At 35.6% G+C, this 19586-nt stretch overlaps 1 protein-coding gene across 12 annotated transcripts in view; it reads right to left on the bottom strand.

Moving 5' to 3' along the window:
* Akt3 (AKT serine/threonine kinase 3) overlaps positions 1-19586 on the bottom strand; it is a 267691-nt gene that overhangs the window by 105405 nt on the left and 142700 nt on the right. For 11 of the 12 annotated variants that reach the window (XM_078022976.1, XM_078022977.1, XM_078022982.1 and 8 more), the window contains one exon: positions 3724-3868. In XM_078022976.1, coding sequence (XP_077879102.1) covers positions 3724-3868 — 145 coding nt within the window. Of the gene's footprint in view, positions 1-3723; positions 3869-6075; positions 6197-19586 lie in introns of those variants that run through there. The other variant, XM_040277173.2, reaches the window with a different exon arrangement.

The following is a 19586-nucleotide window of genomic DNA, read 5'->3' as shown; positions in this document are numbered from 1 at the left end:
AAGCCCCCTGACATGTAAGAAAGTTTTCTTGGATTTTCTAGTTTAGCCCATGTGCCAATAGAAGGCAGCCACTTGAGAGCCTATACAAGATTAGCAGAATTGCCCAAACAAGAAAATCATAACACACTGCTATTTTTTAAGACATTAAAGTTGGGGTAATTTGTTCCATGGCAATAAACATCTAAAAGATAGTATTCTCATTAACCATAATGTACAGCTCAAGGTTTCATCTGAGCAAAACCAAGTAAGTAAAAGGGGAGAAGGACTCTCATGAAGTTTGCCCTTCTGTCCACTACCCCTCCCTCTGGTGCTCTTTCAACTTCTGTAACACTGAATTAGATTTTTTTTTTCCCTTAGTGCTCAAAGCCTACCACAAAATAAGCATATAAGAAATGCTAATATATGAAATTTAGTAAAGAGGATGAATTATAAGGATATCCACATTGATAATTGTGAAAAAGGAAAAATATTATGCCTTTATTATCATTTATAGCCAGATTTTTAACAAAAAATATAATAAACCGGGCATGGTAGCACATGCCTATAATCCCAGCAGCTTGGGAGGCTGAGGCAGGCGGATTGCAAATTCAAGCCAGCCTCAATTTAGCAAAGCCCTAAGCAACTGAGTGAGACTCTGTCTCAAAAAATAAAAAAGACTAAAGATATAGCTCAGTGATTAAGTGCCCCTGGGTTCAATACCTGGTACCAAATCATCATCATCATCACCACCACCACCACAATAAAATCCTCATATATTTTTCCACTTTTATCTCTTTCAAATTTTTTTCTCTATTTAAAGTTTTTCTTTTAAATTTACATTTTCATATAAAATCCTTCCATCCACTAGACACAGAACTTCAAGTTACGGTGTTACAAATTTCCCATTTTCAAACTGTGTTAACAATATTTTATTAATATGTTAACCAGATTTTCAAGAATTTCAGAAAATTAAACTGGTTATAGCTGGTGTATCTTATTTTAAATTTTTTTATCTCATCTATAATTTAAAAGATGAAATTAACTGGGACCTGACTTTAAATTCATCATCAAAAAATAGTCAAATTTCAAGCTGTATACAGGTGTTTACTCACATGAAAAGAAGATTTTTTTTAAAAAAAATCTCTGAATAAGTGGATAAACCTAGAGTTTTACTTTTTGACTGAAGAAAAAGTGAGCTAAACTAACTTAAGAGATATTCAGTTCAACCAAAAAATAGAAAGTAAGTCAACAGAAAAGATTCACAGACATTTGGCTTAGATCAAGTTCAGGGTATTATCTAATTAAATCAAAATTTCACATAAGGATAAAGTTGTGCTGTATAAGTTTACCAGGTTCATACATTTAGCACATGGAAGAGACAGAATTGTTGTTGTTGTTACTTGTTTGTTTTATTGTGGTACTAGGGATTGGGCCTAGAGGCTTGTGAATGCTAGGCAAACTATCACTGAGTTACATCCCTTTTTTACAATTTCTGGAGACAGGATCTCATTAATATTGCCTAGGCTGGTCTTCAACTCAGTTATCCTCTCAACTCAGTACCTGGGTTTATAAGTGTAAGCCACCTCTCCTAGCTCAAGAGTGAGGATTCAAACTCACACACTTCAACCCAAAGAGTTCTTATTCACTGTTCTAATACCAAATTTTGGGTTAGGGCAGCACTTCCCTAGCATACATGAGGGCCTAGTTCAAGCCAAAAAAACTGTCAATATAATAACAAACAAAACAAAAAACATACCCACATACAAGCCAAATCTCAAGGAAAATACCTTTAATATTTGTTTCCTACTTGAAGAAGATTAACATATCAAACATATTCTAAAAGGTATTTAGAGAAATGACGTGTTAGACTGTTTTCAACACAGTCTTCAGATCTTCAGATTCATCTTAACCTACAGTTTTGTTCTTGTTTTAGTACCAGGGATTGAACCCAGGGTCATTTAACCACTGAGTCACATCCCTAGCCCTTCTCTTATTTGAGACAGAGTCTTGCTAAGTTGCTTAGGGCCTTGCTAAATTGCTGAGGTTGGCTTTGAACTTGAAATCCTCCTGTCTCAGCTTCACAAGCTGCTGAGATTACAGAAGTGTGCCACCATATCTGACTTTAACCTACCGTTTTTTAATTAAGAAAGTTGTATTTCAATTGTATATAGCAGTAAAAAACATTATTTACAATTCCTAAAAATATAAACTGGTATTTATTCTAGAGTACCTAGGAAAAGAAAACACTGTTTTCCTCATTGGCTCAGTCGCTGCTATTAAAAAAAAAAAAAAAAAAAAAGCTAACATTTTCAAGATTGCTCTTCCCAGCTGACTTTAGTGAAGTTGAAGGCACCATGCAGGAAGTATACCCAGAGCCATTCTGCTTTGGCTTTTAAGACAACATAAAATGCCAAATGAAAAAGAACTAAATCCTAAGAGAAAACTTTTCATTTTGAAGGTTCTAAAATATTAGAGAAAATACAATTCATAAAATCATATAAGGGGGTATCTTTCACATCTCCGTCATGATCCCTGTCAGTATTCAGTGCTAAAGTGCTGGTCACTTATTTGGTTTTAAGTAACAAACATTGCAGATTTGTATGGTTAAAAAAACACTCATATGCATACACAGGAAAACTGGCTGACATCTCTCTGCAAATGTTAGTTTCAGCATTCTTCCTTTTTTTTTTTTTAAATCTTTCGGTTAAAACTGTATTTTAGGATAATCATTGACTAGAAACTTAACAGAATAATGCATCATTATTTTATAAACCTTAAAAAATTATTGATTCAGGCAAGGACTGTTAATTAGTTTAAAATCATCAGGAAAATGAGCAGGTGGAGAATTGGACATTTATGTAATGCCAAAATAACTACACATTAATTACTTTCTAGTTACAGAGGGAAATACTATTTGCAATGGAGAGATTAGGCCATCCTCAAAACTGAACCGGTGGCCAATGTTTTATTTTATCTATTTTATTGTATTTTTTGTGGTACTGGGGACTGGATCCAGGAGCACTTTACCACTGAGATACATCCATAGGCCTTTTAGGTTTTTGAGACAAGGTCTCACCAATTGCTGAGGATCTCACAAAATTTCTGACGCTTGAACTTGCAATTGTCTTGCCCTGCCCTCTCAAGTCACTGGCATTACAAGCATGCACCACCATGCCAAGATAAATAATGATGAAAAAATATGTGAGCTCCACTATGAAATATACACCATCATCTACCATATATACCATGGTCTGAATGTAGGAGTCCTCCAACCCAAATTCATATATTAAAACCTAACCCCTAAGGTGATGGTCTTAGGTGGTGGGGACTTTGGGGGAGTGATTACATAATGAGGGCTCTGTCCTCAGGAATGGGATTGTTGAAGGCCAGGCGTGGTAGCATGTGATTGTATTCCCAAGGCATGGGAGGCTGAGGCAGAAGGATTTCAAGTTCAAGGCCAGTGTCAGCTACTTAGCAAGACCTTAAGCAACTTAGAGAGACCTCTATCCCAAAATGAAAAAAGGACTAGGGATGTGGCTCAGAGGTTAAGCACCCCTGGGTTCAACCCCTAGTACCAAACCAAACCAAACAAAAAACATCTAATCAGGTTCTTTCAGCGAATTGATATCATGAAAAAGGAGATTAGCGAATTGATATCATGAAAAAGGAGATAATATCAACATTATTTCTTTCAAAGAAATAGATATTGTGCTAATAGGAAAGTAAGCTAATACTATTTTCTACCTTTCTTTTATGATGGGTTGTAGAAGCATCCATTTCTTCTTCTCCTATATTATCAATTTGTGAAGTTGGACTACAATTCATTCTCTCTTCTTCTTGCCTCTGCAGTCTGTCTGCAACAGCCTGGATAGCCTCTGTCCATTCTTCCCTATAAAAATGAGTAAAAGTTCTCATTAAAGATGATAATGATACTTTAAATATTTCATAAAAAATGAAATCAACACAATTATAGTATATTCCTGGATAGCCCTCCACTGATTTTTACCATCACCCCAAGGTGAAAATAATTCTAAAAGTATTTTAATAATATGCCTATGTGTGTCGATTACATATAAGAGTTTGTGAGGGGAAAGGGGGAAAAAAAAACAAGGGAGAGAATTAAGCAACAGCAGATGGGGTAGAGAGGGAAAATGAAAGGGAAGGGGAGGGGGGATAGTAGGGGATAGGAAAGGTAGCAGAATACAACAGTCATTAATATGATATTATGTAAAAATGTGGATGTGTAACCGATGTGATTCTGCAACTTGTATTTGGGGTAAAAAATGGGAGTTCATAACCCACTTGAATCAAATGTATGGAAGATAATATGTCATGAGCTTTGTAATGTTTTGAACAACCAATAAAAATAAATAAAAATAAATTAAAAAAAATGTTAAAAAAATAATATGCCTAATGTCAGAAGTAGCATTTACTTAGAGATAATAAAGTAAAAGAGGTGGAAAAGTATTTAAAATACACTTAAAATTATTTAAAACTACAGTTAAATTTTAATTGTTTTTACACATCCTATTAAGTAAACTAACCCTCAAAAGTTTGCTGCATTTTCTGTTAATGTTTTGTTTAGCTACTGCAAGTCCACTGCAAGCAGACTCAAGATCTTTAAGTGATCCAACAGTTTTAATAAGATTTTTCAAAACCAAAACTTTTAAACTATTCACAGATTATAGGTAAGTTGTAGGAAGAAAGAAAGGAAGGAAGAAAGGAAGGAAGGGAGGGAGGAGGGCACGTGGGCAGAGTTTGTTGCTTAAAAAAAAAAAAAAGTCTCAGGGGCTGGGATATAGTTTAGTGGCAGAGGGCTTGCCTAGTATGCATGAGGCCCTGGGTTTCCTTCCCAGTACTGAAAAAAAAAAGAAAGAAAGAAAGAAAAAAAAGTCTCGGGCTCTATCAAGCTTTATTTTTTTCAATTTTTTTGTGCTATGGTAATATCAGGGTTTTTTTCCCTGCAAAAATTTTAAAATCAGCTTCTTTGTTCAAGCCCAGTAGAATGGAATTATATTAAATTTGTAGCTGAATTTTGGTGGAAGAATTGCATTAATTAATTAATTAAGGCTTTGAATCCATGAATGCTGTATAACTCTCCACATATTGAGAGCTTTAATTTCCCAATGCAATGCTTCTAATTCTCTGTGTAAAGATCTTGGCCATTTTTAATTGAATTTATTCCTAGGTATGCTTTTATACTATTATAGAAGTTTTAAAAATAGATTTAATTTCTAATTCTTTGAGATACAGTTTGTGTGTGTGCTATTTATTTACTTACTTACTTACTTACTTACTGGTGCTAGGGAATGAACCTATGGCTTTGCACCTGCTGAATAAGCACTCTACCAATTCAGATACATCCTCAGCCCAATTCCTAATATTTTTTACTTGTACTTAGAAATGTAATTGACTTTTACATTTTGACTTTGTACACTCGAGCTTTACTTCATATAATGTTTCGAATAAGTTTTATTTTTCTGGATTTTCCACACAATCAAACTATACTATCTGCAACTAAGGGCAGTTTTACTTCTTTCTTTCCAATCTGTATTCCTTTTACACATTAGCTCCACCATTACCTCAGATTAGACCTTCGGTACAGTGTTCAATAAAAAATAAAGAGACCAGACACTCTCACTTTGTTTAAGAAGTTAGGGACGGGGCTGGGGTTGTGGTTTAGCAGCAGAGCACTCGTCTAGCATGTGTGAGGCCCTGGGTTCAATCCTCAGCACCACATAAAAATAAATAAAATAAAATATTGTGTCCAAGTACACCTAAAAAATAAATATTAAAAAAAAAAGAAAGTTAGGGAAACAGCTTTGGGCCTTTTACCCTTGAACACTATGGGAACTGAAGTTTTGTTTTGTTTTTTTCCTCTATTCCTATCCATTAAGTTTCCCTCTATTTCTAGTCAGTCACATCTTTTTGTTAGGAAATGCTGATTTTTACCAAATGCTTTAACTGTATCTGCTGAGATGACCAATGCTGTCATCTTTATTATTGGTTCTTCTATTTTAGAAACTGGTATATTCGGTTTAATCTAGCTGCTAGTTCACTGAGATGCCTACCATCATTTTCCCACCCTCTTCCTACCTCAGTTTGCCACCACAGAAGTGTTGTTTCAATTGTTCTTGGGCAGCTGCTATAATAGCATAGATTCCTCTGATCTGCCATCTTTTATGGGCATTCTTATTTATATGCAGTTGACTTATATAATGTACTCCAGATTGAGTTTTTTAATTCCATTTTTCTTCTCATTAGCTTGGTAGTCGTCTTCATCACACTATCAACATCCTCTTAGCAGTTATTCTTCAAACTATAACACGCACCTTTGACTTAGTAAATACAGCAATCTAAGAAGAAATTAAATCCTTTTTTTGGTCTCAACCTGAATTTATATATTATTACTTCAAGTGTTCATTCTGGACATTCTGTTCTGACCTATCTTCAGAGAAGTTCACTAATTTCCTCTAATGTGAGGTTTAATTTATTATTTTTACGTATTTTTTTATTTATATATGACAGCAAAATGCATTAAATTCTTATTACATATATAGAGCATAATTTTTCATATCTCTGGTTGTATACATAGTATATTCATACCAATTCGTGTCCTCATACATGTAACTTTGGATAATAATGATCATCACATTCCATCATCATTAATTACCCCAGGCCCCCTCCCTTCCCCAAAACCATCTACTAGACTTGTAATTATAAATATTTTATTTCAATTTTGGAGTTTCCATTTGGGTCCTTCCTGTAGTTTTTCTATTGAATCTCCTCCCATCCCAACATTCTGAACACACTGGTACACAGTTTTTTAAATCACTGCTACATAGTGCCATTATCTGGAGCTATGGAAGCTTCTTGGAATCTAATTCCATTACCTGTTTTTTGTTTTTTCCCATCTTTGGTTTTAACATATTTTTTAAAATCTATGTATATTGATTTTTGGACGAGTCACAGACATTGTACATAAAAAATTTTATGAGTCCTGCTTATATATAATCTTCAGTTAAAGAGTATTTACATTTGCTTTTTACAGGCTCTTAAAAGACAATTTCAGAACTATAGTAATTTAAAACTAGTTTCAATTCTCCAAAGATAAGTCTAATTTCATTTACCCTTACTTAAAAGGTATAGTTCTTCTTAAATTTATTTATTCTAGTTGTTAAACATGATGGCAGAATACAATTCATTCCATATTACGCATATTGAGCACAATTTTTCAAGAAAGGCTACAGTTCTTTAAGGTACCATGTTTTCTCTTTGGCAGGCCCTAGAATTTTGAAACACAGCTCCCAGGTATAGGAGCTACTCAAATCTCAAAATAACCTTTTTTGGAACTAGTAGCTCCCACTAAGGAAGAGTGAACTCATTGTGAGATTTTTCTTCCATGAGTATTGGCCCCATAAATCTTTAATCTTACTAGCTCTATGATGTCCTTTAAAAAAAAATTGTCTTTTGGTCTAGCTTTTGTACCAATTTTCAATTGAACTACTGGCCCTAATTACTGATTAACCATAACTAAAGCAGTAACCAAACCAAAACCTTATAGCATACTGGGTGTAGGGTCTACAAAAGCATAGTGGGCCAAAATACCTCATTAACTGAAATAGAATATCCAATCTTTGAAGTAATGCTGGAAAATGCAATCAATTTAAAATACAGAATGTGACTCTTATGAAGCAAGCATACTCTTTTTAAAGTACTATTTACAAAAATTACCAAAGAGATTTCACAAGCTATTCATTTACTTACTAATGAATGTTCAATAAAACATCTAATATATGTGTATTATTAATGCTCAAATAAGCAATGATTTATGAAGTACTTAAAATTCTGTTATGGGAAATCTTGGCATTATGAAATAAGTATAATATTTACAGACAAAATAAGATAAAATACACATAAATACACTGGTGCTTTAATAAAGACAATGTAAATATGTGATGAAAACACCCAGGAGAGAGGTGATTCTTGAATGTAGATGTATAAGATAAGTTGGTACAGATAAAAAGACAAGCAAAGGAGATTAGGTATTATTGGTGGTAGAAACAAAAGGGCAAGGATAAATTACAGAAATGTAAAAGCATGGTATACAATCAATACTTGTAGATCAATACAGCTAGAACATGGGGTGAGCATACATGTGCACATACAGATGTTTCTCTGTAGGGGGTATAAGTGTAGCAATCATCATTGCAACACTGATAGTGATTAGCTGTAAGAAGGAAAATGAACCTCAGCTCACAATGCTGGTAGTCATATATGACATAAAAAATACATTTTTTAAAAAACATACTTATCAGTAAATAATTTATAGTGCATTCGTTGAAGGCAGAGAAAAAAATGAGTGTATTTGCTAAGATGGAAATTGTTCAATCTTCTTTTAAACAGAAATATAACAGATAAGACTCTCGGGAATAAACAAAATTTATTATTATCACAATGTTAGATCTGCAAAAGAATAATCGTTTAGCCTACATAATAACAAAGGTGATGGTACTGGGGTACTGTAAATAGGATGGTAAGGTACTCATGAAAGGGGTTGATGACCCTATAAAAGAGACCACAGAGAGCTCCTCTGCCCCTTCCACTATGCAAGAACACAGAGAAAAAAATATCTTCAATGAACCATGAAGAAGGCCTTCAATATCATCAGACAATGACTCTGGAAGCACGTTAACTTTGGCCTTCCCAGGCTCCAGAACTGTGACAATTGTTTCTATTATTTATAAGCTACCTACTTTAGGATATTTGTGATAATAATCTGAATGAAGTAAAACAAATCCCATTCACAAGAGCATTGAAAAGAACAAAACATTTAGGAATAAGCTTACCAAAGGAGGTAAAGGACTAACACACTGAAAACCAAAAAACATTGCTGAAAGAAATTAAAAGCAGAAATAAATAGAACACTTCACGTTTGTGAAGTGGAAGACTTATTATTGTTAAATGTCAATACTACCTAAAGTGATCAACATATTCAATGCAATCTCTATCAAAATCAAAGTGCCATTATCGCAGAAGCAGTAAAAAGCAAGGCTAAGACTGATATGGAACCATAACGGATCCCAAAGAGCCAAAAGAATATTGGAAAGAACAAAACTGAAAACCTCACACTTCCTGATGTTACAACACATCGGAAAAGTACAATAATTGAAACACAGCATGGTGCTGGCATAAAGGCAGAAATAGACAAATGGAACAAAAGACAGTCCAGAAATAAAATCATGCATATATAGTCAAATGATTTTCCACAAGGATACCATGAATGAATAAAGCTGAAAGGATAGTCTCTTTAAGAAATGATGCTATGCAATTCACAATAAACTGTGGAACCAACCTAGATGGTCTTCAGTAGATAAATGGACAAAGAAAATGTGGTATATATACACAATGGAATATTACTCAGCAATAAAAGAGAATAAAATCATGGCATTTGAAGGTAAAATTGATGCAGTTGGAGACTACAATGCTAATGAAGTTAGCCAATCCCTAAAAACCAAATGTTGAATATTTTCTCTGATATAAAGAGGCTGATTCATAGTGGGGCTGGGAGTAGGATCATGGGAGGATAAGACAAACTCTAGATAGGTAAAAAGGGTGGGAGGGGAAGGGAAGAGAATGGGTTTAGAAAAGATGGTGGAATGAGATGGACATCATTACCCTAAGTACATGTACGAAGACAAGAATGGTGTAAATATGCCAGACATCGGGAGGAGAGGTCCACTCACCATACCACTGCTGGAGATGAGGAGGAAAGGCCTGTCCTGGGCCCAGAGATAAGTAGTGAGCCACCCTGTGCTGGGGTTCCTTATTCACTGAAGCATGGCTCCACAGCCCAACATCAGGGTACATATAGGCGTGAGGCTGCCACCACCACAAAATTGGGATATCACCGCTTATATCAAGGGACAAAAATGAGGACCTGGTAAGAAGTCACCAAGGTCCCTGTGGGTCTGGCTGCACCAAAGGTATCTCTACTAGGGGTGTTAACAGTTATCCTATTGCTGAGGTAACAGGGAATCTTGCATGGGTTGTCTGTCTCTGTTTCTCCTACTAACAGTAAACTTCTTACGATTACCCTCTTACTTGTCATATAATCTAATATCTCCATATTCTAATATCCTACTTCATAAACATCTCAGCCAACCTCCCAGACCGCCTTCTACATTAGAAACTGTAAACCATTACACAAACCTATTGACTATAAGATAGAAGACAACTGAACTCATCATTTCTGATTATAGCGACAAAACTGTAAATGTAAAAATAGAAGCTAACTGATCTATGGCTGCACATTGGGTACACTGAGTGCTGTAATATTGATCTCTCCCTTAAAAGTGAGGTATTGGTGACATAGAGGGACACTATAATACAATAGGGCAGAAGTTGTCATAACTCAGATGTACACTGCAAAAGAGGAAGACTCATAGTCATCATGAAAAAGCAAGGGAAGAACGTGCCCCAAACAAACAAGGATCACCTGGAAGTCAGGACCTCAGGAATAAAGACAAAATATACAATCTTGAAAATAAAGTTGACCTCACAGTGAAGATAGTAAGAAACCATGAACAGAATATTCAAGAATTACGGGATAACATCAAAAGACCAAATTTAAGAATTATTGGGAGAGAGAAAGGTTCGGAGATTCAAACCAAAGGAATGCACAATCTCTTCAATGAAATAATAGCAGACAATTTCCTAAGCATGAAGAATAAACTGGAAAATCAAATACAAGAGGCCTACAGGATACCAAATGTACAAAATTACAACAGATCTACATCAAGACACATTATAATGAAAATGCCAAGCATACAGAGTAGCGTAGAATTTTAAAGGCTGCAAGAGAGAAAAATCAGATTACCTATAAAGAAAGACTAATTCAGATCTCAGGATATTTTCAACCCAGAATCTCGAAGCTAGAAGAACCTAAAACAACATATACCAAGCTCTAAAAGATAATGGATGCCAACCAAGAATCTTATATCCAGCAAAATTGAGCTCCAAATTTGAAAATGAAATAAAAACCTTCCATGATAAACAAAAGCTAAAAGAATTTACAGCAAGAAAGCCTGCACTACATAACATTCTTGGCAAAATATTCCACAAGGAAAAAATAAAAAAACAACGATGAAAACCTTCAAAGGGAAGAAATACAATAAAGGAGAAGCCAACCAAAGAAGAGACCAAGTCAAGCTAAATATCAAAAATAAACAAAAATGGCTTGTAATATAATTCATGTCTCTTTCAACTCTTTTGGATAAATTTTTACTCATAAAAATTTTAACTACAATATCATCTAATTTTTCAGGTTTTTTAAAATTCATATTTTTTGTTTTCCATTTCACTTCACAAAGTTATACAAATATGTTCTTTAAAAGTTTTAGAATTTTATATTAAAATATTAAATTTTAAAATATTTAATATTTTAATATATAATTAATCTGGTATCACATTGCCTGTGATATGAGATGAGGTATATTTTACTCTCTTATAATTTAAAATCCATTATTCAAGATTCAAGGATGAAAAAGACCAATCAGAGTAAAAATTGTTTAATAAGGTATATATAAAGGTAAGGGCCAGGTTGAGGGTAATTAACAAATTTTTGATGCACTTTTCCTTCTATAAACTTGAAGAGGTAGGAGGTGAAATAGGAGAGATCAATTATGAAAATCTTGTAGGAGAAAGTGACCTAACTGAAGTTATTCCCACCAAAAGCATGCATAAAGCAACTTCCAATCTAATAGAGTCATATAGGGAGGAATAAAACACCTCTCTCTACTCTTATATATTCTAAATTCATCTCTTTGGTGTCTCTTTCTGATGGAACTCAACATGAAACCACATAACAAGGGGACTTATCATGCAGCCTACAGCATATGTCTCATCAAAAGGTGAAAGGGGGAGAAAGGAGCCAATATGGCAGCAATTGGTTACTTGAAGCCACTCAGTATTTGAAATGTGTCCAGTATGAAATGAGGTGGCAATTGAGGTATGCTAATTATTAAATAGACATTACAGTCCAAAGAATTACTAAGACAAAGAAAATGAACATAAAATATCTTAATAACAATTATTTTGATTACAAATTATATTGGTAATCCATTGGGTTAAACAAAAACATATTAAAATTAATTTCTCTATTTGTTTAAAAAAAGAAGTAAAGGAGAACAAGGTAACATATTCTGTATCTTGATAGTAGTACTATATATCCATATATATATGTTGTCATTTTTTATATTTTATATTTGTGTTATCAAAATTCATATAACTATAAAACTAAATGGGGTAAATTGTACCATATAAATTAAATTTCAAAAAAATGGCTTTAAAAAATCTAGTTATGAAGTGTTTTTAACAGTTTTGGGCAATACTAACCACCTGATAAATAATGGCTATTGGGGAGGGAGTATCAGAGTGAGCCTGCATAAAGACTAGGGGGGAACTAGAGGCACCTGACCTGCAACCCCCCCTCCCCACCTGCAGCCAAAACGAAACCTGTCTAGCTAGCGCTGGGGGAGGGGCAAGCAGGAAAAATCAATAGGACAGAGTGCCTGGGATCCCAATTGCCAACTGTGGGACCCCGGAGATCCAGGCAACTGACTCGAGCGCGGCCTGCCCTGCGGCTACAGAAGGCGTGGGAGGGAGTATCAGAGTGAGCCTGCATAAAGGAAGGAAGCGGTACAGTTCTATCACCCACAACGGAAACAAAACAATAGAGTGCCGGGGTTCCCAATAGTCACCCTCCACACCCAACAAACGGCAGGCCCAGAGTACAGTTTGAACCATCACTCAGGGGAAATCTGGTCTAGCAGGAGAAACCAAGACTAGCAGGAGAAACCAGGAGGCTAGAGGCAAGGCCCTGGAGACTGGGCAGCTGGAAACCGCAGGCCCACCGGCGACAGTTCACCCACTGCCCGCGTAGCTGGGCGGTAGGAGAACACCCGCCCGCAGGCGACTGATCACCCGCCCGCGGCCTGTGATACTGGGCGGCTGGAGACCGCCCGCCTGCCACGACAGGGAGCTGAAACCAAACAGAGACAGTCCAGTCACCCCCATCAGGACACCCCGGCAAGGAACTGGGGCCGGTCATAGCAAAGTAGTGTCGTCACTGGAGCTCGGACATCGGAACTTCCTTCACAGAGGAGTCCACGTTAGCAGGCATAGTTTAACAACACAAAGGAGAGACATCAGAGTAATACAGAACCAAAACAAATCTATAGAAAAGAGCAGAAACCCGACAATCAAATAGAGCTGGAAAGCAATGGGGACAACATGAGAAAACAAGGGAAAAAAGGAGTACAAACAATGCAAGACAACTTAATTCTACAAGAGGACATAGAAACATCAGAAGCAGGGACAGGGAAAGAACTCAAGGCATACCTAACTCGAATGGAAAGGAATATTAGAGAAGACATGAGACAGCAAGTCCAAACAATAAAAATATATTTTGAAAATGAATTAAACACACAAATTCAAATGGCAAAGAACGAGCTCTACCAGGAGATAGAGATCTTAAAAAAGAATCAAACAATAATCCTAGAATTGCAGGAAACTATAAACCAAATTAAAAACTCAAACGAGAATATTACAAATAGACTTGATCAAGTAGAAGTCAGAACATCAGATAATGAAGACAAGGTTTATCAACTTGAAAAGAGTATAGTCAACACAGAAAAGATGCTTAAATCTCATGAGCAATAGATTCAAGAGATATGGGATGTCATTAAAAAACCAAATTTGAGAGTCATCGGGATAGAAGAAGGCACAGAGTTTCAAACCAAAGGAATGGACAGCATATTAAATCAAATAATTGTAGAAAACTTCCCAGAGATGAAAGATGGAATGGACTGCCAAATCCTGGAAGCCTACAGGACCCCAAACATTCAAAACTATAATAGACCAACTCCAAGACACATAATTATGAAGATATCCAACATACAGGACAAGGAGAGAATATTAAAAGCTACGAGAGAAAAGAGGCAGATTACATTCAGGGGTAAACCAATTAGGTTAACGACTGATTTCTCACCACAGACTTTGAAAGCGAGAAGATCCTGGAACAATGTATTTCAAACGCTGAAAAATAATGGATTTCAACCAAGAATACTGTATCCAGCAAAACTGAGCTTCAGATTTGACAACGAAATTAAAATCTTTCACGATAAACAAAAGCTAAAAGAATTCGCAGCCAAGAAAACCAGCACTGCAAAGCATTCTGAGCAAAATACTACAAGAAGAGGAATTGAAAAATAGTGCTCAAAACTAACAACAAAAGGTATCTCAGTAAAAGGAGGAGGAAAATAACCAAAAAGTAAAACTAGCCAAACTAAAATAAATAAATAAAGAAGCATGACTGGAAGTACAAATCATATCTCAATTGTAACCTTAAATGTTAATGGCCTAAACTCACCAATCAAGAGACATAGGCTAGTAACCTGGATCAAAAAAACAAATCCAACAATATGCTGCCTTCAGGAGACTCATATGATAGGAAAAGACATACACAGGCTGAAGGTAAAATGTTGGGAAAAATCATACCACTCACATGGTCCCCGGAAGCAAGTAGGAGTGGCCATACTCATATCAAATAAAATCAACTTCAAACCTAAGTTAATTAAGAAGGATAAAGAAGGACACTATATACTGTTAAAAGGGACCATCCACCAACAAGACATAACAATTATCAATTTGTATGCACCAAACAATGGAGCTGCAACGTTCATAAAACAAACTCTCCTCAAGTTCAAGAGTCAAATAGACTACAACCCAATAATTATGGGTGGCTTCAACACACCGCTCTCACCATTAGACAGATCCTCTAGACAAAAATTGAATAAAGAAACTATAGAACTCAACAGCACAATCAATAACCTAGACCTAACCGACATATATAGAATATACCAACCATCATCAGGTGGATACACGTTCTTCTCAGCAGCACATGGATCCTACTCAAAGATAGACCATATATTATGCCATTAGGCAACTCTTAGTAAATATAAAGGCGTGGAGATAATACCATGCACCATATCTGACCATAATGGAATGAAATTGGAAATCAATGATTAAAAAAGGAAGGAAAAATCCTACACCACATGGAAAATGAACAATATGTTATTGAATGATCAATGGGTTACAGACGACATAAAGGAAGAGATAAAAAAAATTCTTAGAGTCAAATGATAATACAGACACAACATACTGGAATCTATGGGACACAATGAAAGCAGTTTTAAGAGGGAAATTCATTTCCTGGAGTTCTTTCATCAAAAAAAAGAAAAAACCAACAAATAAATGAACTCACACTACACCTCAAAAACCTAGAAAAGGAAGAACAAAACAACAGCAAATGTAGTAGAAGACAAGAAATAATTAAAATTAGAGCAGAAATAAACGAAATTGAAACAAAAAAAATCATTAAAAATTGATAAAACTAAAAGTTGGTTCTTTGAAAAAATAAATAAGATAGACAAGCCCTTAGCCATGCTAACGAAAAGAAGAAGAGGGAGAACTCAAATTACTAATATACGGTATGAAAAAGGCAATATCACAACAGACACTACAGAAATACAGAAGATAATTAGAAAGTATTTTGAAACCCTATATTCTAATAAAATAGAAGATAGCAAAGATATCGATAAATTTCTTAAGGCATATGATTTGCCAAGATTGAGACAGGAAGACACACACAATTTAAACAGACCAATAACAAAGGAAGAAATAGAAGAAGCCATCAAAAGACTACCAACCAAGAAAAGTCCTGGACCGGATGGGTATACAGCGGAGTTCTACAAAACCTTCAAAGAAGAATTAATACCAATACTTTTCAAGCTATTTCAAGAAATAGAAAAAGAAGGAGCTCTTCCAAATTCATTCTATGAGGCCAACATCACTCTGATCCCAAAACCAGACAAAGACACTTCAAAGAAAGAAAACTACAGACCAATATCTCTAATGAACTTGGATGCAAAAATTCTCAATAAAATTCTGGCGAATCGAATACAAAAAAAAAATCAGAAAACTTGTGCACCATGATCAAGTAGGATTCATCCCTGGGATGCAAGGCTGGTTCAATATACGGAAATCAATAAATGCTATTCACCACATCAATAGGCTTAAAGACAAGAACCATATGATCATCTCGATAGATGCAGAAAAAGCATTCGACAAAGTACAGCATCCCTTTATGTTCAAAACACTAGAAAAACTAGGGATAACAGGAACTTACCTCCACATTGTAAAAGCTATATATGCTAAACCTCAGGCTAGCATCATCCTAAAAGGAGAAAAACTGAAGGCATTCCCTCTAAAATCTGGAACAAGACAGGGATGCCCTCTATCAGCACTTCTATTCAATTTAGTTCTCGAAGTACTAGCCAGAGCAATTAGACAGACAAAAGAAATTAAAGGCATAAAAATAGGAAAAGAAGAAATTAAATTATCGCTATTTGCGGATGACATGATAATATACTTAACAGACCCAAAAGGATCTACAAAGAAGCTGCTAGAGTTAATAAATGAATTCAGCAAAGTGGCAGGATATAAAATCAACATGCATAAATCAAAGGCATTCCTGTATATCAGCAACAAAACCTCTGAAATGGAAATAAGGAAAACCACTCCATTCACAATATCCTCAAAGAAAATAAGATACTTGGGAATCAACCTAACAAAAGAGGTGAAAGATTTATACAAAGAAAACTATAGAACCCTAAAGAGAGAGATAGAAGAAGATCTCAGAAGATGGAAAAATGTACCCTGTTCATGGATAGGCAGAACTAATATCATCAAAATGGCGATATTACCCAAAGTTCTCTACAGGTTTAATGTGATGCCAATCAGAATCCCAAAGGCATTTCTTGTGGAAATAGATAAAGCAATCATGAAATTCATATGGAAAAACAAAAGACCCAGAATAGCAAAAGCAATTCTAAGCAGGAAGTGTGAATCTGGAGGTATAGCGATACCAGAGCTCAAACTGTACTACAAAGCAATAGTAACAAAAACAGCATGGTACTGGTACCAAAACAGGCAGGTGGACCAATGGTACAGAATAGAGGACACAGAGACTAATCCACAAAACTACAACTATCTTATATTTGATAAAGGGGCTAAAAGCATGCAATGGAGGAAGGATAGCATCTTCAACAAATGGTGTTGGGAAAACTGGAAATCCATATGCAACAAAATGAAATTGAATCCCTTTCTCTCGCCAGCCACAAAAGTTAACTCAAAATGGATCAAGGAGCTAGATATCAAAACAGAGACACTGCATCTGATAGAAGGAAAAGTTGGTTACGATCTACATATTGTGGGGTCGGGCTCCAAATTCCTTAATAGAACGCCCGTAGCCCAAGAGTTAATAACAAGAATAAACAAATGGGACCTACTTAAACTAAAAAGTTTTTTTATCAGCAAGAGAAACAATAAAAGAGGTAAATAGAGAGCCTACATCCTGGGAACAAATTTTTACCCCTCACACCTCAGATAGAGCCGTAATATCCAGAATGTACAAAGAACTCAAAAAATTAAACAATAAGATAACATATAATCCAATCAACAAATGGGCCAAGGACCTGAACAGACACTTCTCAGAGGAGGACATACAATCAATCTACAAGCACATGAGAAAATGCTCACCATCTCTAGCAATCAGAGAAATGCAAATCAAAACCACCCTAAGATACCATTTCACTCCAGTAAGATTGGCAGCCATTATGAAGTCAAACAACAATAAGTGTTGGCGAGGATGTGGGGAAAAGGGCACACTTGTACACTGCTGGTGGGACTGCAAAATGGTGAGGCCAATTTGGAAAGCAGTATGGAGATTCCTGGGAAAGCTGGGAATGGATCCACCATTTGACCCAGCTATTGCCCTTCTCGGACTATTCCCTGAGGACCTTAAAAGAGCGCACTATAGGGATACGTCCACATCAATGATTATAGCAGCACAATTCACAATAGCTAGACTGTGGAACCAACCTAGATGCCCTTCAATAGATGAGTGGATAAAAAATTGTGGCAGCTATACACAATGGAGTATTATGCAGCACTAAGAAATGACAAAATCATAGAATTTGCAGGGAAATGGATGGCATTAGAGCAGATTATGCTAAGTAAAGCTAGCCACGCCCTAAAAAACAAATGTCAAATGTCTTCTTTGATATAAAGAGAGCCACTAAGAATAGAACAGGAAGGAAGAGCATGAGGAAAAGACTAACAGTAAACTAAGACGAATGGGGGGAGAGAAAGGGAGAGAGAAGGGAAAGCATATGGAAATGGTAGGAGACCTTCAGTGATACACAAAATTATAAGAGGTTATGAGGGGCAAGGGGGAGGGGGAAAAAAAGGGAGAGAATTGAACAACAGCAGAGGAGGTAGAGAGGGAAGATGGGAGGGGAGGGGAGGGGAGGGGGGATAGTAGGGGATAGGAAAGGTAGCAGAATACAACAGTCACTAATATGCCATTATGTAAAAATGTGAGTATGTAACAGAAGTGAGTCTGCAATATGTATTTGGGGAGTTCAAAACCCAATTGAGTCAAATGTATGAAAGATGATATATCATGAGCTCTGTAATGTTTTCAACAATCAATAAAAAAAATGAAAAAAAATAATGGCTATTATTATGATTCATTAAAACAACCACCATCAAGTTGTTTCATAGTGGGGAAGGGAGGGAGAACATGGGAGGAACAGACAAATCCTAGACAGGGTGAAGGGATGGGAGGGGAAAGAAGGGGGTATGGGGTTAAAAATGTTGGTGGAATGTGACTGGACACAATTATCCAAAGTACATGTATAAAGACACGAATGGTGTGAATATACTTTGAATATAACCACAGATATGAAAAACTGTGTTCTATATACGTAATATGAACTGTAATGCATTCCATTCTGATATACAACAAATCAGAATAAAAAATAAGATAAAATTCAAAAAAGAATGGTGTGAATATACTTTGTATACAACCTGAGATACGAGAAATAGTGCTCTATGTGTAATATGAATTGTAATGCATTCTGCTGTCATATATAACAAATTAGAATAAAAAATAAAAATAAAAAAAAAATAGAAATGGTACTAGGGAAATTCACAATAGCCAAATTATGGAATCAGTCCAGATGCCCCTTGATAGATGTGGTATATATACACAATGAAGTTTTACTCAGTCATCAAGGAGAATGAAATTATGGATTGAAATGGAGAACATAATGTTAAGTGAAATAAGACAGACTCAGAAAATCAAGGATAGAATGTTCTCTCTTATATAGAAGCTAGAGGAAAAAAAGGTGAGAATTAAATATCAATAAAATTGTAGGGAAGATCAGTGGAGTAGAAGATGATCAGGAGCGATGACAAAGGGGAGGAAATGTGGAATTAATTTAACAAAATCATATTAGGTGCTTATACAGATACACCTTATGTAGAAAGCACAAATCAAAAATAAATAAATGAGTGAAAGGAAGATCAGTAGAGAAAGGACAAGGAGACAAGGGAGTAGGGGAAGGGAAAAGTGGGGAAAATGGGGACTGAAATGGAGTAAATCAAATTCCATGCATATATGATTTTGACGAAATGAATCC

The sequence above is a fragment of the Ictidomys tridecemlineatus genome, chromosome 10, assembly GCF_052094955.1.
Source record: "Ictidomys tridecemlineatus isolate mIctTri1 chromosome 10, mIctTri1.hap1, whole genome shotgun sequence".
Lineage (NCBI taxonomy): Eukaryota > Metazoa > Chordata > Mammalia > Rodentia > Sciuridae > Ictidomys > Ictidomys tridecemlineatus.
The sequence above is the reverse complement of the archived record's forward strand: the minus strand, read 5'-3'. Positions and strand labels throughout refer to the sequence as shown.